Source organism: Hetaerina americana, unplaced genomic scaffold (assembly GCF_022747635.1).
Source record: "Hetaerina americana unplaced genomic scaffold, ioHetAmer1.1.p SCAF_4, whole genome shotgun sequence".
NCBI classification, from domain to species: Eukaryota; Metazoa; Arthropoda; class Insecta; order Odonata; family Calopterygidae; genus Hetaerina; species Hetaerina americana.
The window spans coordinates 6,131,319-6,159,117 of NW_027286985.1; the positions used below are offsets into that span (position 1 = coordinate 6,131,319).

At 36.0% G+C, this 27,799-nt stretch overlaps 1 protein-coding gene across 1 annotated transcript in view; it reads left to right on the forward strand.

Annotated features, from left to right (window-relative positions):
• The window catches only part of DCX-EMAP (Doublecortin-domain-containing echinoderm-microtubule-associated protein), a 138,031-nt gene that overhangs the window by 93,228 nt on the left and 17,004 nt on the right, over positions 1–27,799 (forward strand). The window contains exons 6-9 of the mRNA XM_071590087.1: positions 5,299–5,461; positions 8,747–8,896; positions 12,493–12,664; positions 14,039–14,134. Coding sequence (XP_071446188.1) covers positions 5,299–5,461; positions 8,747–8,896; positions 12,493–12,664; positions 14,039–14,134 — 581 coding nt within the window. The remainder of the gene's footprint in view (positions 1–5,298; positions 5,462–8,746; positions 8,897–12,492; positions 12,665–14,038; positions 14,135–27,799) is intronic.

The window sequence follows — 27,799 nt, forward strand, 5'->3', positions numbered from 1 at the left end:
GCTGTTAATCTTTTTAGTCCCTCGTAAGGTGTTATGTCCCCAAAATGTACGTGACTTTGTTTCCAAGACCATAGATTCTTCTATTCAAGTCGATAAGTTAACTTAATCTGAGCATCAAAATTTAGGTCACCCAACACACGTACGATGGAAATTTGGGTCGCAGCTTCGAAAGGTCGAGACCCGCCTTAAATCATCAATATTGAACGCTTTCTTGGACAATTCTTTTAATAGAATAGTTATCATTTGGTAATGATACAACGGTAATTTAGGAAAGTCATAGTTACTGATCACTCTGAATTTAGTCTATTAACACTAAAATAGAGGTTGGAGCAGAATAGATATTACAGAATTACTATTAACTAGACGTCCTTACATAACTTTTATACGAGCTACACATCTCTGTTGGAGTAAATGTCCGAATGAAAATTTGAGTGTACAAGGACCAAGAGTAGACCGATTTACTTCTATTTTTTCACCAAGCAATTAATATCATTGTTTCAATTTATTTGAAAGCAAGCATACCACAAGAATGAAGAGATGCCATTACTTAGTTGAGTCCATTAATTACCTGTATAGCTATAAATGAATACAAAATTATCTTGATTAAAAATTGTGGAAAATATAAACCTACATCACGATTGATTGTCTCCGCAGCATTTTGTAGAATTCGCATTGAGTTTTTTCATTATTAATAACATTCATTAGAAAGTATTTTGGTTTTGGAACTTTTGATATTTATTTCATATTATAATTTCTCCGCTTTTCCTGACAACATAAAACAGCATTACGGGGGCATGGTAACGGACGCATTCAAAGTTAAAAATCTACGACGAGTACACTTAATTACCTAAAAACCAGTATTATACTTTGGATATCTTTCTAGTGAAAAGCTATCATAAATTAATTATTTTAATTACGATGAAGTTGAAATACAAAATCGAAGTCGTAAAATAAGATTAAACATCGTCTTAAGTGAAAATTTAAAACATTTTGCCATTTTCTAACATGAGGTGAGATAGAGTTCCGCTTAATTTTATTTTTCCCTAATACGTATTATAAACTGCATTGCTTATAAAATTACAAAACCTTTAAAATTCATAGTTATATTTCTTGAAATTATTATTTAAGAAAGTTTTTCAGTTTCCTAATTTAGAAATTTCAGCCATTATCGTGCCTTTTATTGAATATATTTATTAATAATAGGAAAACGTTTCTCAATATTTGATATACATAACTGCATAAATCCTAATACCTAAACGTTACTCCCTGCAGGAAATAAAAATGAAAAATACAAAAATTAAGTCTGTTTTGATGGTTTAATTTTCACCATGAAACTTGGGAAGCATCATAACGTATTTCGCCCCCGCAACTAACTTGATTATCCGAGAAGAAGTCTATAGCTATTGGTCACCCATTTTGCGAGAGCACTATTTTATTTTATTTTTATTTATTAAAATCCACACGTGCTGACAGACAGTGTCAGGTGGCACACAATTCCCAAGTAATCACAAAAGATAATAGGTAAAATCAGTCATTAAACAAAAGTACATTTAAAGGGATCATCCATCTCATTAACAAGAAAATCAATTAGCAAGAAAAAAAGATAAATTAAAAAAAATAAGCTGTTACATATAATGCAATACACTACACATCAATCAAATCATTACATAAATTCCTTACAACTTTTCTTAAAAGTATACACTCTGTTAGGAAAGGGCTCGAATAGTTTTGCAGGTAAAGTGTTCCAATCAACAATTGTTTCATTAAGAAAAGAAAATTTTTTTATTCGTTCTTTTTGTGTTTTGTCTTTTGTCTTACCAGGGTCTGATACGCTTTTTCCTTAGTTGCTCTCACGCTCCCTTAGAGGTTTTTTATCACCAAATGAAGAGTTTTGAAAGCTTTCTTAAAAATGTACTCCACGCTTAGCCCTCACCCTAAATCCTTAGTCAAATATACACCTAAGTATTTGCAGCTTCACTTCTAGGAATAAAATTTTCTGAGAATTTATTGTCCCTATTGTTTCCATTAACCTTGTTACTAAAAGTGATGGATTTACATTTGCTAACATTAATATCCATTCCATTATTTGTCACCCAATCCGCCATTATATTAATTTCCCTTTGAAGTATGTCGCGGTCTCTGTCATTTTCGACTTTCCCGTTGATAATATTGCAATTCTACTCGTTTACTTGGTCGTAATTAAAATCTATGAAACCTTACCCAAAGAGTAATTGCAACTTTGTTAATTCCACAGAACTTTTAATCTCAGACCGGGTTTCTATACGTAGTATTATCTTCAAGTACAATTTTAAGCTTTTACCTTCATATATATTTTTTTGGTCATGGGACAAAGGCATGGGTGCTGAAAGGACGTTAGCAGGGTTTGGGGGGGGGGGGCTTTTAAAGGTAAAAGGTTTCGCCCATCACATGTAATTGGAAAAAGCAAAATTGAATTGTCCTCTTGAGTCTTTGCATTGCAATTTTTTGTGGAGGTGAAAAACCTTTTTCCTCTGAAAAACTCCTCACTTTACTCCTGCACAATCCCAAAACACCTCCTTTCGCTCCCACACCTTTGCACCGTGACCGAAATGTATATACTGGAAGGTAAAGCTTAATAATGTACCTGAAGGTGATACTATGAAGTGAAACCTGGGTAATAAGATTAAAACATTAAGTGGAATTAAAAAAGTTGCAATTTTTCTATCCGTAATGGGCAAGTTTCACAAATTCGAGCCTCAAATTACAACTGTTATTGATGATACCTGCCAAGGTAATATATATTATTATTACGATTATTTTAAATATGAATTTATTAAAATATTTTCTCCACATTAAGCATTAACATTTTAAACTGTGGTAATCCACTCTAAGGTTTATTTGATAAGTGAGGGGTGAGCTCGACCGAGCTCAGCGGCGGGTAAAATTCACACATCAGGGTTAGGAAGACAAGTTCCTTTCTCCGCCTATAGTTTCCCACGAAAATCTGCTAACTGAAAACTCCTACTGCTTGATTTAGGCAAACGGCACCCAGAGACGTCTCTGTGAAAAAAACCCAGGTCCTCTCGTCGGTAATGCACCACCACTGGACTATATCATATCAAGACAACCTCATAGTAATTCTCTCGGTGACATTATTATTCAATTTCATCGGGTGTTGATTTATTTATTGTCAGAAAACCGTAAATATATTGAGCATCATTGATCCGCCTATTTTATTGAACAAGACCTTCCATCGTGAAATCAGTTATGCCAAACACTTCTCTCCCCAATCTCATTTCATCATGACGCGGCCCATTTAGACACAATCCCCTATTAAGTCTCTTGATATAAATCTTTCGATCACGGTGCCCTTAATTCGCCGCGATGTCGTTCCCGACCCATTTTTCAACAGGCCCCTAACAGCTCATTCTGATGACATAATGACGTCATTATAATCCCGGTCATTAGTTCATTTATCTTTTCATCTTTTCTGTTACACCCAAAGCCGCACACTGAATAAATTCAAAGTTCCCAATTTTCATATCAACATTCTCTCCATCCATATTACTTAAATGAACCTTTAAACGATAACTTTTAAATACTTTAATTAACTTTTAAAATGATCAAGATATTAATTCCATGTAAATGAAAGGATTTATTGTCGTCCATATACCATGTCGGTCAAGTTTCATAGCTGAGTAATGAATGCTAAACATCACCTTAAGCTGTGATAGTGTATATAAAACCATCCTTAAGCTCTGATTTGAAACATACTTGTTGAATAAACATTGATTATGACAGTGCTTGAACGTCACGAAACGTCACGTATACGTCACGTATACGTCATTGAGCACAGCTCAAGGACGAATTAGATTATCACATCGAACATCTATGTTTATATTTAACGTATTAGTAAAAATTATTGGGACAAAACCAATAACATCTTTCAGTTGTTAGAAAAATAATCAACTAATTAATTGGTCTGTATTTGTCTCATTTAATCTTTAGCGACAATTACCAATAAAACTATTTCCTCTTCCCTATCCTATAGATTGTATTTTATCGATAAATATTTAGATAAACCAAATATTTAATCTTTAAAAATATTTAATAGCTAATAAATAAAGCATTTGAATGCCACATGGCGTCTTATTTTATTCAACTGCTAATAAATCCTAAACGTCTTGATTTTTTACTGTTTCACTAGAATATACGAGCATATTAGTTATATGATAATACTTGAAATTTCAGTGAGTTGAGTTTTGAACGTTTTATTGTAAAAAAAGAATTAATGTGCTATGAATATAATTAATTTTGCTTTACGTTCGTTACAGAGTTTTTTAACCCGCTGTAAATGTAATATTTTCCATGGCTGGGCTCATTTAGGATCTCAACTTAAAAAGGTCATCATCTGCTTTCTCAATGCCATGGAAACCCCCAAGACAGCGGGTACTATTTCAAAATGTACCTGTGATTCTTTGTCAGAAAATTTTTTTTCGGCAAGATATTTACAAGTAAGGCCGAATGTCACTCTTGGTTTCTTTCCGCTCCTCCGGCATCCCTTCCTTGGAGGAAGGGATGTCAAGGAAGGGATGCCCACCCTCCCCTCCCCACGCTCAATCACCCTCCCTATACGCTCGGCCTCCCATCTCAATCCCCGACCTTCGCACTCTTAATACTTTCAGAAAGATATCACGAATTTGCCAAAAAAAACGTGCAAAATATCTATCTTATGTAGATACAATTAAATCTTAAATTTCCCCTAGTAAGACGAAGAATGCTAATTATTTTCATAAATATAGAATATGGCACCCTTGTGCCTACTTCAAGCTACCAGAACGATCCATCCCCTTCCAAAACTTTTTAAATGTGTTTGATAAACGTTCTGGGAGTTGAAATCCCAAGGATCAAGCATTTTATTTCGAAGCAATTCATTCTCTTTACTTTATATACAACATACCTGCGAGAAAACAATATCTTTCAGACTCATTAATCACTTCTCATACATGTTGCTGAGTAAAAATAAGTCAGTGTCTTCGTATAATATAAAGAAAATGTTGAATATTTTTAAAGGTTGCCGACTATTAGAATGAACAATCTAGTCATCTAAAGAAATGAAAACGCAAAAAATTAAATCTATGAAGCTCCCTTTTGCGTGCGTGCAATAAATTCCCCTTAGATACAGCACCCAGTGGCAGAGTAAAAATACTTGTGCTCCACTTTCTATCGATGATGTAAATTTCCAATGGCATTTCCTTCGTTTGAAATAACCTGTTCGTTTTGATACGTGCGTCATCGTCAGCCCAATAACCATGCCCTGATTGGCTCTTCCGTCCTTCGCAGATTACTCGCTGGTGGAGGTGCTGAAGGAGGAGCCCCTCAGATTGATCCTCCGTGGACTCAAGAGGACTTTTTACCCTCCACTGCATCACCCGCCGGCAGACAACTCGCCGCCGGACAAGAGGCTCCAGCTCGAATGGGTGTATCCTTGATCAATGCCACAGAGAGTCGAAATCGAATCCCTTACGTGTAAACACGTAAGACACGCACCATCAACTTCAGTGAATCACGAGTGGTTTCCGTAAGGGACGTTTCGGTAACCTCGTAACACTCGGACTGTCTAAGCTCTATCGACACATATATGTTTAATTCGAAAAACAATGTTAAAGAAAATTAAATTCTTTTTCAAGAGAAAATTCCTCCTAGCGTGCAATGATTTATTTTTTTATCGCCGATATTGGAAACCAAGATATTTAACAGTTGAATAAAACTAATACATTGGCGTCACAAAATTACTTTTACTTCGAGGCAGATTTTAAATTTCTAAGAGATGGTAAGGCAGGCATTTTTTCCATTTATCGATGTACTATATACTCGAAACAGTCAGGGTTATGGTTAAAACTGTGTACAATTTCAAGCAATATTTTATATTGACATTTGTCGAATAACCATATTTAGTTTTGGTTAATATATTTTCCAAAATATTATCTAAAAAATAGTGAAATTATTAGACTGTGCAAGAATAAGTTTATAAATGGCCCTGAAAAACTAACTGACCAGCGATTAATTTTCAAAACCGCACCAAAGTGAAGTAAATGGATGGTCATTTGACAGAATTTGCGAGGTAATCATTTGAATCATAAAACTGTGAAACGATAGGAAAGCTCATTAAGAGGACTTGACATAATTCCTTTTAAAATTTTTACAGCTCTGCATTTGAATTAATGTTATTTTATTGTCTCTTAAGTCATAATTACAGTCTCATTCAGCAAAAAAATGTGTTTTTAGTCGGCATTTTGGGCCCTAGAATATTGCACAAAAGTATTCATATTAAGACTGAACTATCTGTTTAATGTGAAACCTGTTACAGCACCCAGAAAACTTAACGCATAGGATGGCGAAAACATTGTGTAACTGATTAGTCTTAGAAAACGTAATTATTACAAGAAGGAGCACAACTGATCAAGGTTTTCAAATTTCACACGTATTCAGGTAGGTCAAGTTTTACTTAGCAGAAGCAAGATATGTATCAATATAGAAAATATGGCATGTTGATTACTTTAAAACTATTTTTGTGAGCGTTATAATTCGATTAATTCTTCGGATCGTGTTTTGCTTCTCCAATTCTTGGCTTATTGCTTCAGGCCATCAGAAGAATTTGCGTGCTTAACCGTATGAAATTAAAAAAAATGAAATACACGAATCAAATTAACATTTTCCTAAAATAGCGAACGTTGATTTTTTTCAAGATACTGACCTGGAAAAACATAACACAGGGTCAAATTAAATCGTGGCTGTTTTCATCCGAATTAAAATAAATATAGAGAATCAACTCTCTAATTGGTGCTAATCAAAATAAATTATCTCCAAAGGCGTTTTTAGTCCCCTTGGCTAACCGTATACCTCTCGCATCTTGCCGTCGAGTAAATTGGTCTCTCAAAAATGACAATCCAGAGTCATGCGCAATCAAAAAATGCTATGATTTGAACTCTAAATTTCGCAAACCATTGAACATTTCTTTCAAAATAACTTTTTACATAGTCTCCTTTCAGCGAAGTTTTTCCCGAGTATGTTAATAATAGATAATGATAGAACTTAATCAAAATTCTATAAAAAATACCAAATTAGTTACCACAAAAGTGGTCATCATTTTTCAGCCTTATGACCGAAAGCCTTTTCCAAGTGTTTCCAATGACGTAATTTCGTAAGCATGAAGAATGTTCATTAATATATTCTAACTGGGCCTAAATTATTATTAAAAATACAAAATCTAACCCTGGTTGAATTTTAATGCAAAAAAAAAGCCTGTCAAGCGCTTTGTACCCATGAGATTGTATTTTTAGAGGCAATACATCCGAATGAAAACCATGTAATTCCAGTCTCATTTGATCGTTAAGGATAATAGGCTTCTTTGAATTTTGCGTAAATCGCACACAATTGTTTAAACTTCAAACTTTGGTGCTTCTGATTATATATATATACACATATATATATATATATATATATATATATATATATATGTATATATATATATATATATACGTATATATATATATATACGTATATATATATATATATACGTTACTATTCATATGAATGTGTAAGATACACTCCCTAACAAAACGACTTCTGCAGTGACTTCCTCAGAATATGATTTAGAAAATCAATGATGTGAATTTATTTATTTCATTGACATAATACCCTGCAAAGAAACTGCCAGGCTGTGTGCCAGAGGGTGATTACACACCCGACTACTTTAGGCCAAAAAGCCTTTTCCTCGCTAGTGCGATCGGACAACGTTATATATATATATATATATATATATATATATATATATATATATATATATATATATATGCTTTCGTAGACGTAACACGGAAGTGCCGAATAGTACAATACACAGTAACACACAATATAGAAACACAAAAAAAGAAGAACACTCACACGTTATTTCTTGATATTTCGACGGAAACAATCCGTCTTCCTCTGAAGATATAGAAGTAATGTCTGAGATGAGACATTACTTCTATATCTTCAGAGGAAGACGGATTGTTTCCGTCGAAATATCAAGAAATAACGTGTGAGTGTTCTTCTTTTTTTGTGTTTCTATATTGTGTGTTACTGTGTATTATATATATATATATATATATATATATATATATATATATATATATATATATATATATATATATAATTTATCATGCTGCTTTTTTCGCAGTCTTTGATTAACTACCCATAGGAATTATAGTCACAAATTATAAGAAACCATAAATCAAAAAAAATCATTACCCTTATTAATTTTTTAAACGTAGTATCTGCACTGAAATGATGTTGGTGGACTATTAGCTAATACTTTGACATAAAATGAATGCACTCAAGCTGATGTTATAGGTAAATAAACTCCAAAAGACTACAAATTCGTTCAGCAGGGATCTTTGGTGAGTAAATTGCTACGCATTTGAAAAATGATCTGTATTTTAAAACATTTAATGCTGTTAATTTCTAGCCTAGGAGAGGTATAATATACAACACATTACCGGAGTCAATGAATTTTCAAGTACCCTGCAATTTACTCACTACCGATAAATGGTCGTCAAATGACCAAAGCGCTATTATATAAAATTATTAAAAAAAACGTTATTGCCTGCAGAACTTGATTGGCTTGCATGCTGGTGTGTATTAATTCTACTCTAGTCGGACGAACGCCGTTATGTTCACGATGTCCCTCGTAACGTGTTGGGCTTAAGGATCCTTGACAGAACCATAGATACGGGTACCGAGGGACGGACACCCGACGGAATTTGTGGGTGCTGCCGACGGGGGAGCTGCTCTACTACGTCGCTGCCGTGGCCGTGCTCTACGACCGGGACGAGGACTCCCAGAGACACTACGTCGCCCACTCGGAGGACATCCAGTGGTAAGCCAGACACGCCGCAGAGGTCGGGAGACGAGTCCACCCAACCCCAATTGGCAATAATTCCTTCCGACAGGAATGTCCCCCAAAAAAATATACATCATTAATTCAGATCACGCTTATTATTTCATTTTTAATGAATTATGATTACAAACAAAAACTACGGCAAGACATCATGAAAAAATTTACCTCATTTCTTAACTATAATCAGACACTTTTCGTGAAAGAGCTTTTATAAAACTAATTTTGGATTACACTCTTCCGTAACGTGCGTATCTCCTTCATTAGCTTTCCTAAACAATTCATTTGCTGGAAAAGGTGGAATGTATAATTAGCCATGATGAAGTATTAGTTAAGATCAGAATCTTTAACATGGGGGAAGATTTGTTAAATTAGGCAAGTTTTTATCCTAAATTAGATTGATACCTCACTTTTATTTGGTTTTTTAATCATATATTGGTCTATGTTAAGCATCATATATAACCCTACAATATGTTTTAAATAATTTAGGGGTCATTTAACTTTTAAATAATCAAATGACATATATAATTTTACTATTTAAAAGTTAAATGACCCCAAATGTCCATCCCATTGATCCCGCCCACATCATGTTTACGTCGCTCAGATTTTTATGAATAAAATATTTCATCAACAGAAAGCTCTTGAACGTAAGTTTTGAAAAAAAGCTTACATTTCTCGCATTCAGTTAGAGCCATTTATTTAGAATACTTGGCTGGTTAGCTTTTTTAGGTTTTATCAACAGAGTGGGTCACTTTGCATATGCTTTATATTAGGTTATTTACAAATAATATTTAGTACAGTAAACCTGAAGACTTTGCGTGACGCCGACAAAAACAATAACAGTCGTGCCGTCGATTGCGCAAGAGATTTTTTGCAAAATTAAGAAAAAGTGACAATCAGAGTGAATGAAACATGAATACCCGGGAAGAGAGACATTCGTGACAGCAACGGCGTTTCTTCCTGTGTAAAAGAAAAGTGACGAGTGGCGCGGTTTTCTTAGCGAAAATATACGAACAAAAAATCTTGTATACGCTATTATCATAAATTTTCATCAGTGAAAATTTGTTACGTTAGTTCAAAATAATTTGCATCTTTCAGTGGCAACAGATGAACCTTGTCATTTATGATTTGGTATCTGTCTGAACCTTTGCACAAAGCCAATTCGGTTCCTTTCCTTCATCGTAAAACCCTTCCGACTAACTGCACTTCCAGGCCGCAAATCGGACTTCCTGGAACAACTTTATTTAGTGGAATGTATTCAGAAGGAAAAACTTGCGCATGATGTGCCATTCATACACCACACTCTAATCTTGACGTTAACCTTATACTCCTCTAGCCATCTTGATAAACAAATTAGCTAACACTTCTCCTCCCATTTCTAAATCAACTCCTACCCTAACCAATTCCCAAAATTCCTTTCAGATATGTATAACTTAATACGAACTATCAAATTCAGCGTCGAATCTGGACATAATTAATAATAATTAATAATGGCAAATAATCCTGCATTATACGGGATGACGATTTGTGTCGACGTTGGTACACGTCGTTCGAAAAAACTTCAAGAAAAGGCACAAACTCTCCTTAATGACAGCGAAAAATTATATTAGTTCTTGTAAATACGTGGCATATATATTTTTCCTGTCTTGAAAAAATAAAAGATTAATATCCTAAACCTTTCAAGCAGAAAAAACCTTCGCAGTAAAATTTCTTATATCAGAACCGGGGCATGTTCGGATTCTTCCTTGTTACTTTAAAACCACCATCGGGGCGGATCAGCCCGCGCGTCCTGTGAACGTTTTGCGTGCCGCAAGTGCACGAATTGGGGGCATCGGCTGCGGAGCACTCAGGAACATTTGTCATTTTTGTACGGTACTCGGTTTTAAAAACAGTGAATTAAAACGTTGAAAAGATGAAGAACAATGAGGACGTCTTTAGGTCATACAATATTAAATACTTCGATGAATTAACCGCTGTAAATAATATGGAAGAATGAGCATAGGGCATTCAAAAAATATCAAAGAAAATTAACCATATTAGAAAAAAACTATGTGCAATCTAAACAAATCTAATAAAATCACACTGTAACGTTCGCCACTCTTTAGGAAACCTCCCTTCGTTGCGGTTCCTACATCATTATGAAGAGCAACGCAAATTTAAAAGAACATATAATTTGTTTTAAATGAAGCCAGGGATTTGGATGAGGATGAAAGAGATCCACCGCATCATAAACTGTGCAAAAAATGTCCTAAAAACTTTCTGATTGTATTATAATCTTGATAATTATGTGAGAATGATAGAATGGTCGAAACGATTTTTAAATGTGCAGAGCGTTATAGGGTTTCTGATTTAGTAAATATAGAGTCATACATGCATGAAGTGTGTCAAAAGTAATATTAATGACTCAAATCACAGTGTAATCTTAATGACTCATTATATTGCAATGTCATTAGTTTTTAATTTCTGCCATTATTTCTAATGTTTTGCATTTACTTCATCAACTGTGTATTAATAACTTTGTAGCGTTAACTTTGAAGAAAATATGAACAAAAAACGTAGGAGTACCGCCATTTGTCTTAACAATATATATATATATATATATATATATATATATATATATATATATATATATATATATTGCTATTTCATATGCGTGTGCATACTATTTCGTGTGCGTGTGTGTATGTATATATATATATATATATATATATATATATATATATATATGTATATATATATACATATATATATATATATACATATATATAGTTGATGACAGGTACCTCAGATAAAAACATAAAGAAAATGTAAGTAAAAACCTTAATTTGGAGCGTAGTTTTATGTTGCTTAAAAACTTGATAGACGAGACAGGAGAATAAGCGTATAATGGAGGCAGTAGGTGAGGAGAAGACGAAAAAACAAAATGAATGGGAAGAAAAACAAGAGTTTAAGTGTTTCTAGGCATGGTGGGATAAGAGAGGAGGTTGCTGGGAGAAGTTCGGAGGAGGCGGGGCAAGGGAATGCAAGAAATATTGAGAAGCGCTCGGATGATGAAATCGTTGATAAAGGAGAGAATGCTGGTAAATCAAGGTAGAGGAAGGGAAAGAATAAAAAGAATTTTAGATGGAATTAAGAGAGAGGGAGAGGAAAAATCTATAGAGCTAAAGAATTAATTATTGTAATGTACAAGAGTACAATAGAGGGGATGGATCATGTACAATGGGGAAAATTGGTATCATGTTAGTTGGTGCTTAGGTATGCGTTAGTGTGTAGTGCCGTGGCCCATCAATGGCCTACCCTTAGACTACTGCTAATAATAATAATAACAACGATAAAGTGTACTCTTCACTTGATGCGTATTTTTTCGGAGCCATCCCTTTCAATATATATATTCGTACTTCTTGATTCCCATCATCATTGCTGTTTTTGCTTCCTTGGTAACAAAATGTTCCCCCTTATTGTAGGTTTTTTCCAAAATCAAACCGGTACCAGCCCGGTTTTGATTAAATGAACCATAGTTTACTTAGCTTTGGTATCCTTCGTCCCATAATCATTGTTCCCCTATCTCCTCTCGACAGCATGGCGCTCCACCCGTCCCGAGAGATGGTGGCCTCGGGGCAGCGGGCGGGCCGCAACCGCAAGACGCAAGCCCACATCAGGATCTGGAGCACGGAGACGCTCCAGACGCTCTACGTCTTCGGGATGGGCGAGTTCGAGCTGGGCGTGTCGGCCATCGCCTTCTCACAGCTGGTAAGGGCTCTCCCCCCCCCCCCCAATCCCGCCCCTCCCCCGCCTCTTCGACAGCTCGGACATGCATGTGCAGTAATCTCTCTCTTTGCCAGCTGTAGGTTGAAACTCCCACGTCATAGACGAAATATTACCACTGCCAACGGCAACGGTACAGCGGAGTTGTAAGAGTAAATTATTGTTTTGCATTTTTGAGTTTTACGTGAATTCACCCCACTTTACTTAGTACTGTAATCTTAGAAATAACGTCACATGAAAATGTGGCGGATCTCAGAAACGCCAATCTTTCCGCAGTGATCCGCAGTGATCCGGCCATTCATGACATTTAGATACGAATGTCGATTATATGAATATCGCAGAATGATAGCGGTTAATGGGCGTTATCTTTGTATTTTATGTGATTTTCAATGTTTCCTAATAGCCTTTGATTACCTTTAATGGGACAGCATAGCATAAATCCTCAATGCAAATTTATAAATACGTCTACTGTATGATATTTATGCAGATATATGGCTCTGGCATGTTCAATTTTCCACACATGTCGCCATTCCAAAGTTATTGTAAAAAAACTAGAAACTGTGAGTTCGACTTATTCTATTGAATGCTTGAGATTCACAATATAATTAAGCACGGGAAAAAACACATGGTGTGAACGGTATAAAGATCAGAGTCTTCATAATGTGAATATGGCATTCCATTTTTTTCGCAATGCCAGGAATTTAGCCTTAAAAAACCCTCTTGATCTAAAAGGAATCCCAAAAATCATTCTGTAAGGAATCCTATTTGTATTTTTGGATACTTTTGACAGCGATGAACCATTCATCTTTCATGTATCCATGTCTATGTCAATCTAATGCCTATATCGCAGAGATGTGTTTGCTTGAAATAGTACAAGGTATCCCATTTCAAAAGGAGGAGAACTAAACTTGGTCAATGCTGCAAATTGCACACTACTTTTAAACCTACGTGTATCAAGTTACATATTTGAAAAGATCCTCGATGAAAATAATACTAAAAATTCTCATAAACCATTCTCATTCAAAGTTCTGATAACTATACATATATCTGTAGAGCCTTCCCTTATGGAAGGGAAGGGATGCAGATGTAACTTTGGTGGTACCCACAAGGGGCAATCACGCCACATTCCGCCTTAGAGGGCTTTCTGCAGCTGGGGCTACGAGTGCCTAGAGCCGGCGCTAAGGGCGCCGCTGGCGGAGCGTCAAAATGTCCTTTCATATAAATATACACACTTACTTGAAAAGTCTTTGCGTTTGTTAAGGCCAATTCACAGTTCAAATTTTCAGATTTGTAGGTTGGAAACTATTCATTGGCAATTTACAATGAAGGGCGTGAGCATTCTTTTCCCTTTCTTTTCAGAATGGCGGTAGCTACGTACTGGCAGTGGATGGAGGAAGGGAAAGGATCTTGTCAGTTTGGCAATGGCAATGGGGCCATCTCCTGGGAAAAGTTGCGGTGAGTAATATTCGATACTATTACAAATTTACTCAATTGCTCAACCCTCATTTCGTACATTTTCTTGAAACAGGTGAAGATCGTCCATAATTCGTCTTGTAAATAGTACGATAAAATCAACTTACAGCTCTTTTTTCTGCTGTTTTTACTGCAAGTTCACTGTTTTTCTATTAAACAATAAAAAAGCTGCAACTAAATGTTTCGAAGAAATTGGACTAAAATTTATGCGTGTGTATGTGCATACATGCATTCTTTCACTTAATCTGGTCTCATATATATATATATATATATATATATATATATATATATATATATATATATATATATATTTATATATATATATATTTATATATATATAGATATATTTGTTTGTTTGTCCCCAAACATTCAAATTAATTTTCAGATATATGTATATATATATATTATATACACACACGCACCCTGAAAATTAATTTGATTGTTTGGGGACTTATTATACCAAGAGAGTACGGGGTAAGGGCTTCTAATTTTTTGCATTAAGAGGTAATAATACGTATAAAAATTAGCATACACTAGAACCAATTTTGATATACTCTTCTATAGACTTAACTGTAGCATTCTTTCTCTTGGAATAATATAATTTACAAGCATATATTATGATCAGACGCTTCGTACACTGTAAACAGCTGCTGAGGAATCCGTTAGTTATGCATTATGTCTGTCAAATTGAAATCGAATTTCTCCAAAGTATTGGCAAATTTGCGTGTCCACAAAGCCCATTTCCTTAAAAAGTACTACATCTATTCTTAAAAATGCCTACTTGTACGATACGAATTAAATCCCGTTACAACTGCACGGACAAATCATAATCAAAACCGTGCATACCCATTAGTGTGTGCTAAACCAGGATAAGTGGAAGAAAACCTAAACACGAAAGTTGCAACCTACCAGAAAGAACTTTACCATAATTAACAGATGAATTATTCTGGTGAAAATACATTCAATGGTTATATGAAGCCACATAGCACAAGAAAAAGCTCAGATTTAGATTTTGGTATGAAATTATGAATAGTTCACTGAGAAATTATAAAAGTGAAATTAATATTTTGCTGCTTCATCTAAACAGAACAAAAAATCTGAGTTTTCAATTTCGCTAGGAATAATAAATGATAAACAACAATGCCGTTAATTATATTTTGTTAGTTTTTAATAAATTTTACGAAAAAGTATCACTGAAAACACCGCGATTTTGTTAATTTTCTTCTTACAAGGAGCTGAGACCAAACATTAATTTTTGTAACTCTTATTTCAATCGAGACAGTCGTTCATCAGAAACTCTAATCAGCTGTTGGTTAATTTTCACAATCCGATCTTAGTCCTGCAATTATTTTAATTAAATGGAGGCTCCTCAAACCAGTGAAATATCCGATTTCTCCCTTTCAAATAAGGGCACTAATAAATTCTAACATATCGCATAGATTAAGTTCATATTAATCAAATTACTGGAGTCATTAAAATCTAGGCTAGCATATAAGGAAATTTGATTTGTCGGTAAGTATCTAAACGTACTTTAATTTAGTTTCTAATTCGTTGCCCTCTAACCATCTATGAGAATCAATCAAGCTCAGTCTTCAACCAATAGTGAAGGAATTCATGTTAAGGTCATAAATGAAACAAAATCTTAGAATAAATAAGACCTGGGGAAGGTGAATGATTCTCATCAAATCCTATCGATATTTCGGTTAGATGGCGAAGATTAAATCGCAGTGCCGTGCGACCTTTGCTGCTTAGCATTTCCAATATCTGATTTCTCGATGGATTTCTATTCGTCTATTCCAGGGCCGGATGATCTCACCTTGACATAATCTGCCAGATTATCTAGTCTCTGTTTATGGTCACAACTGGCACGAAATTCAAACAGACGACACTAAGATAATCAAAACATTGTATCTAACCTTGAAAATGCAAATCAAAAGCACGAATTGAGAAGACTGTTTGGCTAGCAATGGTTTTTTCCAAAGAGTACAAGATTAAATAGAGTTTATTCTTTTTCAAATAAGTAAGACCGAAATAAGTCATAGAGAAATCAACTAGTCGGCGTAAACTTTTAATGAGGAAATACCCAGGTTGCATGGAATGGAAACATTTTTGGTAGTAAAGGCATCGGAAAGTTTCCGAGACTCGAAGTCTTGAAAGACAAAATGGTAAGATGACCTCCAAGTGGAGGGTCCCCGCCCGGAAGTGGAAGGGATGATTAATCTCACCGCCTGAGATTCAGGAAAGCGAGGCAAAGGAAGAAGCGGTGCTAACGCCTAGGCATAACTACGAGGAGTTATAAACTTGGCAGAGGTAAGCCCTCAGGAATATTTTTACAGTGTAAGGACTACTCGAAGTACGAGAGCCACATTTGAATACTGCCTAGTGCACAAGGAGATTGAGTTCTTAAGAGAAATACAATATTCCATGAACTTTTTGATTACCTCTTAAAAGAAAGGCTTTTTAATATGGCACGTTTAAGGAATATATCATATGGGCGTTCCACTTTCAAAATTTCCTAATGATTTTCTCTGGCATCTGGTAATTAATTCAATAATCAAAGTACGAGCATTATAACACACTGCAGCAGGAATATTTTTAACTCTTCATGATTATGAGTATTGGTTAACATTTTTCCTTTTAAATGCATTTTTGATGCGTATCTTCAATTTTAATATTAATATTAATAAATAAATAAATATATATATACGATCGTATATATATATATATATATATTTATATTTATATATATATATATTTATACATATATTTATATATATATTTAAAAGGAATATCATAATTTTCTATCATATTTATTGGCTTTTTATTTTAATTAAACCTTGGTATTACTTGGAATCAAAATATATTTTTAATATTATTTATAAAAGTCTCACTATAGGTAAAACTGATAATGTATGCAGAATCTATAATTTTTCATGATAGTATTAATGAATATAAACAGAATAAAACGAACGAAATACGAATATATAAGAAAGCCTTCATTTTGGTGTGTACTATCAATAGTATAACTTAAGCAATAACCAAAACCAGTGTATTTTAGAAATAATTTCAATTCGTCTTGTTTAATGCAACTACTGGAATGATGACGTAATCTATATGAAAGCGATATTTGCTAATTATATGTTTTAATGGCAGTATCAAATCCTACCATCCGACAATTTGAAGGCAAACAGCGGTATGTATTTTACTCATAGCTATATGCTTCGTAACTCCAAGATCATTAATAATTTCGTGGTGGACAGTCACCGAGATGTCAATTTCGTCTCGAGAATTTCTGGCTATATTCTGGCTACTGGACAAGATACTATGAACGAGAGGAAATAAAGGACCATCAGAATTCAGGAGGTATCTACGCATATGTTTCCATGGAAAATGAAGTAAATCCTATTGCGATGAAATTTTTCAAAAATTCCTTGCGTTAAAGTGTGCATAAAGTATTTAATTATTTTTTTATCACCTCTGACAGTACTTACAAAAATTCATTGAAAAAGAATAAATATTTTATTAGCTCTATTTATTTCAGAGAATCATGAGTAAAGCATTAATGCCTCCCAAGACACCATGGTGAACATTTATAAAAATACTTTAAGAGAACAGATTGTTTACCAAATTCTTTAAACTTATACTAATGGAAGGCAGATACCATAAATGAGATCTCTACAGGAAAAAATATCGAAAAAAAGGACCAAAAATTTAGGCGATATCCATTTCATTATGAAAGTGAACTTGATCAACTTAATTAAAAGCAAAGATTTCCTCAGTGTGGCTGGCCGAATGGGAATTTGAGGCAGGGAATTTTGATTCGAGATATAAAATAATGGGCACCGTCCCTATTTCCCTGGCCTTAAAAGGGTTTAAATTTGAGCTCCCATCTAACCTACATCTGAAACGGGATCCGTGAAAATGCGCTTCACTAAAATTGGCGGCGCACACCAATTGGATTTAAATGGACGTTTCAAACGCACTCTCTCGCCGTCTGCATTTTTATTTTTCATGAAATGTGACATTTTTCTGCGCTAACCAACGCCGATGACTGATCATTTTAAAGCATATTGTGAATTCCGTAACGGTTAAGATTACTGGAGCTTAATACAAATTTTCACGCAATTAGGACCAGAAATATTAATTTTGTAGTTATAAATATTTTTCTTAATTTCACTGAAAAATAAAATAATTAATCCTCGGAATAGGACAAGTACTATTGAAAATCACGGATTGATGTTTGACAGAATTATTTTTACAAAGTAATTAATAAATTTAGGAAGTAAAAATTAATATATTTTGATAATACGTATTTTATTAATATACTAAGCATATTTATATGTCAATTGTAAAAATGTTTGCAATATACATTATTTAATATTATAATATCTGAACTTGTCATGCATATGAGGCACAAGCTTCATTGAATCAATGGAACCATGTTCTAGCCAAGATATATGAAAGAACATACCTCCTGCTGCACACAACAGTCCCAAATCCACGATTCATTCAGGCGAAAGAGGAATTACAATGCAGCGTCGCGTACAATGCCACCATCGTTGCCGCAGGTGAACCTTGCATGCTCTAACGTGTAACGTCTGCCGCTGACGCAATCTGATGTCCAACCAATGAATCTTTTTCCATTGTGTATTGCACATTACGTATTAAGCGGACAACATACAATAAAATTAATTTGAAAAATAAATTGAGCGACCGCAAAATCACTCTTAATTGAAGTACTTGTATTTAAGTTTAAAGCTTGGACTAGCATTTTCAATTAGTATTTCCTTGAAGATATGAGATAAAACATATGTATTACTAGTGATTACTCTGTGAATAACAGAATATAGTTTTTAAGTGTCTACTGATTAATTTAACCCTATTCGTATTCATAATTCGTCATATTAGGGATAATTAATTTTTTGCGCAAGAGAAGTAAGTAATTAATTTTTATATGGAAATAACATTTTTGCCAAGGTTTAATTAAAGCCCGCGGCCTAAGAATTTGACAAACCATTATCGTTCAAATCGTCTTATCTAGCTGACTGAGATGGCGATTGAAATACGAAATTAAAGTCAACAACAACGCGAATGGATTTCAAGAAAACGCTAAACTACCGATGAATATTTTGTATTTAATCTTTATTCACGCTTTCAAATGAAAGCACTAAAATAACTATGCATCTTAATTTTATAATAATGCATTATCATGCATACGAAATAATCTATGGCATCCTTCATTAGAATTAAAGCTCTTTTATATCTGAATAATTAAAGAACTGAGAATTAATCACACGGTAAAAAATATTCGACGCTCAGCCGGGAAAAATGCTCAACTTTCCCTCGTCTGAAAAAACTGAAATATTCCACAATGACTGAGTTGCTCCTGAGAATGATCACGTCCGTTACTCGATTGATCTTTGTCGTTCATAAATTGTATCTTTTGTACTCAGATGCATTGGCACACGTCAAGTGAGTCTAATCGTCGTGGTTCCATGCAAACAAGTTGGAAACGAACTAAAAACAATGACTAAGTAGAAAATGTCAAGATTAAGATTGAGAATAGGCATATGCATACAATTCAAAGAGCGTGATAGTCATAGGAGGCAAGTATAACGTACTTAGAAGAATGAGAACTTCTTAGAGTACATGGAAACAGGTGAATCTAAGCATAATGCATAAAATTAATGGCGATCTGAATTATGAAAACATTAAGGAGGACAGAAGGTATGTACGTAACGCATACTCATGAACCCGAAGTTTACGAATAAGAGCTGATATAAGTTTTTTTATCACTAAAATTAAACTAAAAAGAAAATTCATTAGTTGGTATTAAAGGATTTATCGAAGAGAAAGTGAATTTCTGCCTCATGACCGGAAGGGTCCGATGCGGCCTTAGTTCTATGCCCGGTTATAAACGGTTAGCTCCCCTGAAGTCAATTTAAGTCTACCACCATTTTGATCAATGTTGAAAGGAGAGAGTTGTGATGCTCATTCCTGCGAGGGGGGAATGAGCATCACAGCAAAGGAGATGGCCCGTCGATAGCATGATCTGCCAATGACCGATAAGCAGAAGTGGGCCAGTCAACTGGGGTCAGTGAGATTGAGAGGGTGGCTTAATTGTCCCCTTCACGACTTATTGGGTCGCGCCGTCGAGATTAAATGGATGGGTCGTCGAACCGATCTCTTCATGAGATTTCAGAGATCTTTCCGAGGTCCCCCTTTGGGGCCGCGGGGTTTTGAACGCGAGGGCACGCGAGAAGACGGTCGCCCAGGTGAAGGGCGAAGGTTGGAGGCCATTGGCGTTTGGTTGCTGAGGAGGGGGTGGAGGGGGAAATATGTCTGCCAAATCATTTATTACACCCCATTAGGAACGAGTAAAACAAAAAATCTCTTCTTTCTGAAATAATGACGTCAGCCGAAATCTATTTGTAAAAATTTCCAAGTTTACATTTGTAGTCTGAGTTGAGCGTCAATTGCCTGATTATCGGATATCAAAGGAATTGCTTTGGGATTATACGCACATGGAAAAAAATCAACATTCTGAGTTTTTCCGACATTATATCTGCTGTGGCAGTAGAGGAAAAGAGAAGCTGAAAAATGCATTGGTTGGCTCAGAGAAAGTGACGAAAGGAGTTACGATTGGATATTTAAAAAGACAAAACAATGCGGTCAAACAAAGAAGACAAGTCAAATATCATAAGAGGGACATCAACGTCTGGAAAACGTGAAAGAGTTTATTTACTTGGAAAAAGAATGAGGAAAGAAAAAATCTACCGCTTTCGATAATTTCTCCTTGCTCATAAAAGGTAACACTGCTCCGTCCCCAGTGGAAGTGAAAAATAAAACTGCTTATTTCATCAATACCTTCAAAACCGACACTGAAAGATAATTTTTAAATTTTAAGTTGAATAATTTATAATTCAATCATAAATAATAGCATGCAATTAATAAAAAAATTACTATAACTTTTGATCATCATAATATATATATACTATTCAGACCAGATAACATGCGCGCAAATTAAAATTACAGCTAAATAAAAACATTTTTACTTGATTAACAGCAAATTAAGGACATAAGTACTACCATATTTCAAAAGCTAATACTCGAAACTAAATTGAGAAATGCTCTCTCATGGTTAACCCCATTTCTGCTTAAACTAAAACGTTAAGTTTATCTGACGTCATATGAAATAAATCTCCAGTTTTGAGATTCTCGATGATGATAGAAAATGTTATCAAGCATTATTTCAGGACCTGTGCGTGCCGCGCCATTAAATCAGTGTGAATCAACCCGGTCGTTTTCTTGCGCCTTTCTCTGAATTATCTTCATCTAAAATCAATAGCGCTCAAACAAAGAGGAAGCGATACATCAGGAAAGCCGGTACTGTTGCCTTTAAAAAAATGATTCTTCGTGGTGGATATCGTGTTGACATATTTTGAAATGAGTTGTGCTCTGTTACGTATAGGAATTTCCTTTTCGGCACTTATGCGAAATACCAGAAAAAACAACTTTCTTAAGCAAGCTACACCAACCAGCAATCTTACTCTAAGCGTATTTACTTACTTCTGGAAGCACTAAACCGTTGATGGGTGGCTTCAAAAAATCTTCTTCCAGGGAATGTAACGGTAGTTCACGATATTTAATGCATTCATTTTCATCAAATGAAAAGGGAGGAAAAGGATTGTAAAGGGTATTTGAGCTAAAAATTATTCATTACATTGATTCCCTTTCGTGAAACTATTTGTTATTTAACTCTAGGTCCCTCACCTGCATTGAGAATATCCTTGCAAAGGAATACTTTACTGTACATTAGTGGAGCCCAAAAAATTACCTAGCACCGGTAAAACTGAGGGTGCTCAGAGGGGAGTCGATTCCGAGAATCGAACCCAGGCCCTCTGGTCAAAAGTTCCACCCCCCTGAGCTATCACGGCCCAATACTTTCTTGTAATAGAACATATTTTCAATGCAATTTGTGCGATTCTTTTGTGAATTAACAATAACTATGCTTTGTAGACTTCGTAGTAGTAGTAGTTTTGAGGGGAGGCGACCGACAGCTAAGGTCATTTGCGCCATAGGGGATGGACAGGAAAGGATGAAGGGTGGAGAGAAACCCGGCGTCGGCATTAGCCTACTCTTTACGAAAGGCGCCAAGGGGTCCGCAGTTTAACGTCCCATCCGACGGACGGCGTACTCACTCAAAGTGCCCTCCACAAAGCACCTCAAGTAGGGATCGAGATACCTCTGAAAATTATTCAACACCGCCGGGATTTGAACCCGCGCCCTCACGGTGGGAAGCCAACTTCGCATAATCACTATTAGCTCAACAGTCAAGCGTTATAGGATTTCTTGGACTGCGTAGAATCGAAGCGGCCTATTTTATTCCAAACGATATTTTAAAATTGTCCCCTCCCCTTTAGCTACGTAACTGACCTGTTAGATTGAAAGATAAAAACGCCAGTCCAATGCAGAGCTACCACTCACCACTCACCGACGGAAGAATTCCAGTGGACACAGTTAAAAGGAGGGAAGCCGCGTCACCGCGAGCTTCATCGCTCGCTGCGAAGCACAACTTCTGGTTTTCGCCACTCGATGAGTGCCCGGGGGCGCACCATGGCCGCTTTCCGCCGTGCCGCACTGAGGTACCGAGGGTAAGGGGTGCAGAGATGAAAGGAGGGGAGGGAGCCAGGGGAGCCTTGCTCTCTTGCCCGGAGTCGAATCTCATCGCGACTTTTACAAGTTAGATGTGCTAGTCTTTCGGAATCTCCAGTCTAAAATGGACCGTATCCATCTACATACTACATTTACACACGTATCTCTCCGCTTTTTACCTAAGCTCCTGGATCACCGTTGTCGCATATCACCGATGTAATATTCAATTTTTAGAAATAAAACGCGAATAATATCACTCAATCAAGTCATTATTACTTCGGTTTGATGGCTTAAGGAACAATTATGAAAAATCTCCCTCGCTTGTAATCTTCAATCCTAACGCAGAAATGCGTGAATTTTTTTGCTTTAATTTTGATCCAGACGAATATTCAACTCAAGTAAATTACTGGCATCTAATTTCCACGTTTCATGCAGCTCGTGAAATAAATTACAAATAGGTATCGGAAGATGTGCATTAGTGAATGTCTGGAATAGATTCTTTGCGAGCTCAATGAGTAATTATTTATCCAAGCTCAATGTAACTGATCGGATAAACATGAATATTATTTCTGTAAATATGTAAGAGTACATACTATTATAAGTTTCAATCGCTCTAAAAATCTAGAAACAGATATCCAGATCTATAAATCAGCAGTAAAATTGTCATCTTTGAAGTAAAATCAATTATTTCTTCAACTTAAAGACAAAGAGAAATTACATTCGCATATTTTTTCATGTAGTCACCCTATCAAGGAAAAGGTTTTCCAATCGACCCACCTCAGGAAATCCTAAGGTCGAAAGGCCATTGACTGACACATAGTAATTTCATCGTTAAAAATTAAATGCTTGATACAAATTCGGTATAAATTACATTGTTAAATTCTGGAAAATATAGTGACCTTATTGGTAAATCAAACACATGAACTTACTTTCAGGGACATTATAGTAGTCTATCTCTATCTCCTACATGGACTGATTTCTCGTTGATATGTCATATTCCCAGTGAGACGGGATTCTTTTGGTCCTAATTCTTCCGAATGTCACTGCAAAAGAAATATTCATTATAAATTCAATCCCGTGTCCTTCAGTAGGGCTGAGCACCGGAACGAACCCGTACAACCAGGCCCATATCCTTCATAAATAATTCAGGGAACCATCAAATTTAATAAGGGAGGAAATTTGACGATGGAAAGGGTAATGTCCACAGCGCCATCCAGTGCGACAGGGTCACTTGAGCGAAGGCCACGGTTTCAGCTGAAGGAGGTTTACCAGCGATTTTCATTTTTTAATATTTTCGAGGATAATTGTTGCCTTGCCGCAGTCAGCAAATGTCAGAAAATCCCTTTCGCTGAAGCAATGGTTTTAATTTAAACGGCTACGAGATCCTTTGGATAGCAGTTATGACTCCAAAATAATACGTTTGGATATAAAAGGGTTGATTATTTTTCTTAACCTGCGAATAAAACATCGAAGTGCGTTGACTTTGCAGAAACAGACCGCTTATATTAGACCAGCGGGTATGGATAGGGCGATCATGACAACGGCAAGACATACAACGGTTCAGCACATACGTATCTCGCTACTGGAAAGGGTGCTTTGGCAGTCACATTGACTGGAATGAAATTTAAGTTCAAAGCGCATGAAAAAAAAATCAACTCCCAAAGAAATGAAAGCAATTCCAAGCCATCTTAATTTCAAGCAATTTAATATAATGATCTTCGACAAACTGGATTCAAACGGCCGGCCGAAACCTATATCAGCTAAGACTTAGCCCCATAAAATGGAGAGAAGGAGGGGGCCACCAAATTATTAAAGGAGTGTGAGACCCGTCCATTATCAGGCCCAAGCTTTTTCTTTCGGAAAATCACACCAATAAATAAATACATATCGATCGTAGGCGAACTCGATTTTGAATGTATTTCGACAACTTCTCCTCTCACCCCTCTCCTCGCAATCGTCCATCGTCCCCAAACAGGTCTTAAAAATAAAGAGAAACGGGGGCGAAAGGGAGCGCGAATGAGGGGAAGTCGAGCGGGGTGAATACGTGGAACTCGAGCGCCTTACGTTCGCCAAAATAGTAGTATCCCCCGTCAATCTTTAGCCAAAATTTTATTTTTTGTGCATTTATATCGACCTATTTTTTATTCGTGACAATGTTGAGTTTGTCTGCCTAATTTCTCGAAATGGCTTATAACCCTAAATTACCGTATTTTACATAGCACACGCAGTTTCGTAATTGTATCCCAAGGTATATTTCAATGCGAAAGTTGTCAGTTGAAAACCCTGATAGGGTTTGCAGCTTAGAGCTATTCCCAACATCGTTTCCTTTAGATACTCAGCCACACACTCCAACGCTGCTGCAGGCATACAGTATATCACCTTTTGCTTTTTCAATTCAGCCTCTTTCATTTTGCTCCTTCCATTATGCTTCTCGATGAAAAACCGTTTTTTCATGTACTCAAACATAATTTAAACAAATATGCTCAGTTAAAGAGTCTTTCAATAGTTGGTCACTCTATGAATCAATTTCGACCCTTCGATTTCGCTTTTATTATTTTTAATTTATTATACCATCCCCCTTGTGTGTGTTTGTGTTTCTATATTTTAAAAATCTACATCTGTGTTTTTATATACTATTTGTGCGTCGCCGAAGAGCGTTCCATTTCGAATATATATATATATATATATATATATATATATATATATATATATATATATATATATATATATATATATATGTATATATATATACATATATATATGTAATATATAGAAGTAATTAATATAAAATATAAGAAGTAATATAATATATACATATATAGCGTTCCATTTCGAATATATATATTCGAAATGGAACGCTATATATATATATATATATATATATATATATATATATATATATATATATATATATATATAATATTACTTCTTATATTTTATATTAATTACTTCTATATCTTCAGAGGAAGACGGATTGTTTCCGTCGAAATATCAAGAAAATACGTGTGAGTGTTCTTTTTTTGTGTTTCTATATTGTGTGTTACTGTGTATTGTACTATTCGGCACTTCCGTGTTACGTCTACGAAAGCATATATATATATATTATATATCATATATTTGTGCGTCACCGAAGAGCGTTCCATTTCGAATATATATATATATATATATATATATATATATATATATATATATATATATATATATATATATTCGAAATGGAACGCTCTTCGGCGACGCACAAATATATAAAAACACAGATATATATATATATATATATATATATATATATATATATATATATATATATATATATACACACACACACATACATAAACACAGTAATCAACCCGAAGGTCGGTTTGGTAGGTGATGGTAGAGTTCACCCAATATTAAGCCATATACGGCGTGTGAAATTCACACATCAGGGTAGGGGGGTCAGTTCCTTTCCCTGTGCCGGTTATGGTTTCCAGGAAAATCTGGTACCCGAAAAATCACTTTAGCTTGGGTGGAGCTGCAGGTGCCCAGAGTGCTTTGCCCGGGAATCAAACCCGGGACCCTCCGGTCAGCAGTCCAACGCTCTACCCCCTCGACCACCGCGACCAACATATATATATATATATATATATATATATATATATATATATATATAATAGGCAATCTAATTTTTTACTTCAATGAGCAGGTACTTACTTTAATTTAGGGGACGATACTTAAAGGAAATTGCATTTTTTTAATTCTATGAATCGTAGTTTCACCGCCACTTGTCAAAAGGATAAAGAAATTTGGCACTTTACTTTTCTATACTTTACCACTTTACAGCCGGTCTTATAACCGCGAGATTGTGTCGCGACGCTTGCACTCTCAAACCAATCAGGTACTTTTATTTCAACAAACATTGGATAAATTCATTCTTGAGGGTTTATTGTAATCCATGCAACGTGAAAGCATGCCCATGATTGACGGGCTCTCGGCCTTCGCCCGATTTGGAGCACACTTCTGATTCCAGCTTACTCGCGGGTGAAAACCCTTTCTCGGACCGGAATTTCAGACGATAACCCTGAGAGCTGTCACGTATCTAACCCCTTCGGAGTGGTGGGAAAGGGAGGGGGGAGGATAAGGGTCTCGCCCCCGATCCCTTCTCTCCCCTTTCAAACCCTCTCTCGTTTACCCAGATACGCCGTCCGCCCTCCGAGGGCGGTACGATCGTTTCGTCGGCGGTTCGCGCACCCCCGCACCTCCCCCATCCCCTCCGCCACACTCCACCCCCGGAAAGAATTAGCATAAGGGGGCGATCCCAATCGGAGAAAATTGCGGAGGAGGGGAGGAGCGAGCAAGGCGCCCGGTGACGAAGGAGGAGGGGGAGTGGGGGGTGAGGATGGAAGGGGTAGAGCGGATGTGAAAAGCGAAAAAATGTACACTCCGAGGGTGGAGAGGGGAGGCAGGAGAAGAGGAGGGAAGAGGGTGGGAGGGGAAAAGGGGAGTAAGGGACACTTGAAAGGACGTACCGAGGCAGCGAGACAAGCCATGTTACTTGCTAGTCAAACTGTGACGGAAATGGGCGCAATGTTCAATGTTGAAAAAGGCAATGTTACTGCTTGTCGCAATATTACGGAAATGCGCGCAATAGGCGTCTCGGCAAACTTTTTTCCATTCTCGGCTAAAGAGGAAATAATATTTATTACTCCAGACACATAATGCAAGGAATTGCAGGCAGGCCACGTTTTCCATATAATACGAAAACATAATTTACCCGAGTCAGTGAGGAGATGTATAATGTAGGGTTATGCGTGATCCTTATGTTGATCCCTCAAGGTGTTATTTATCGTGCAGTGCCGTGAAATGAGTGAGAAGAGGCCGTCGAAATCACAGTGTATTTCTCGAAGGATAGCTGAAATGCAGCTCTCCGCCGTTCAATCGCAATGCGCGGTCACGCCAAGCCAACGCTCCCTTGAATTTACGTCATCTTTCGAAGCGATAACTGCGTTGCCACTC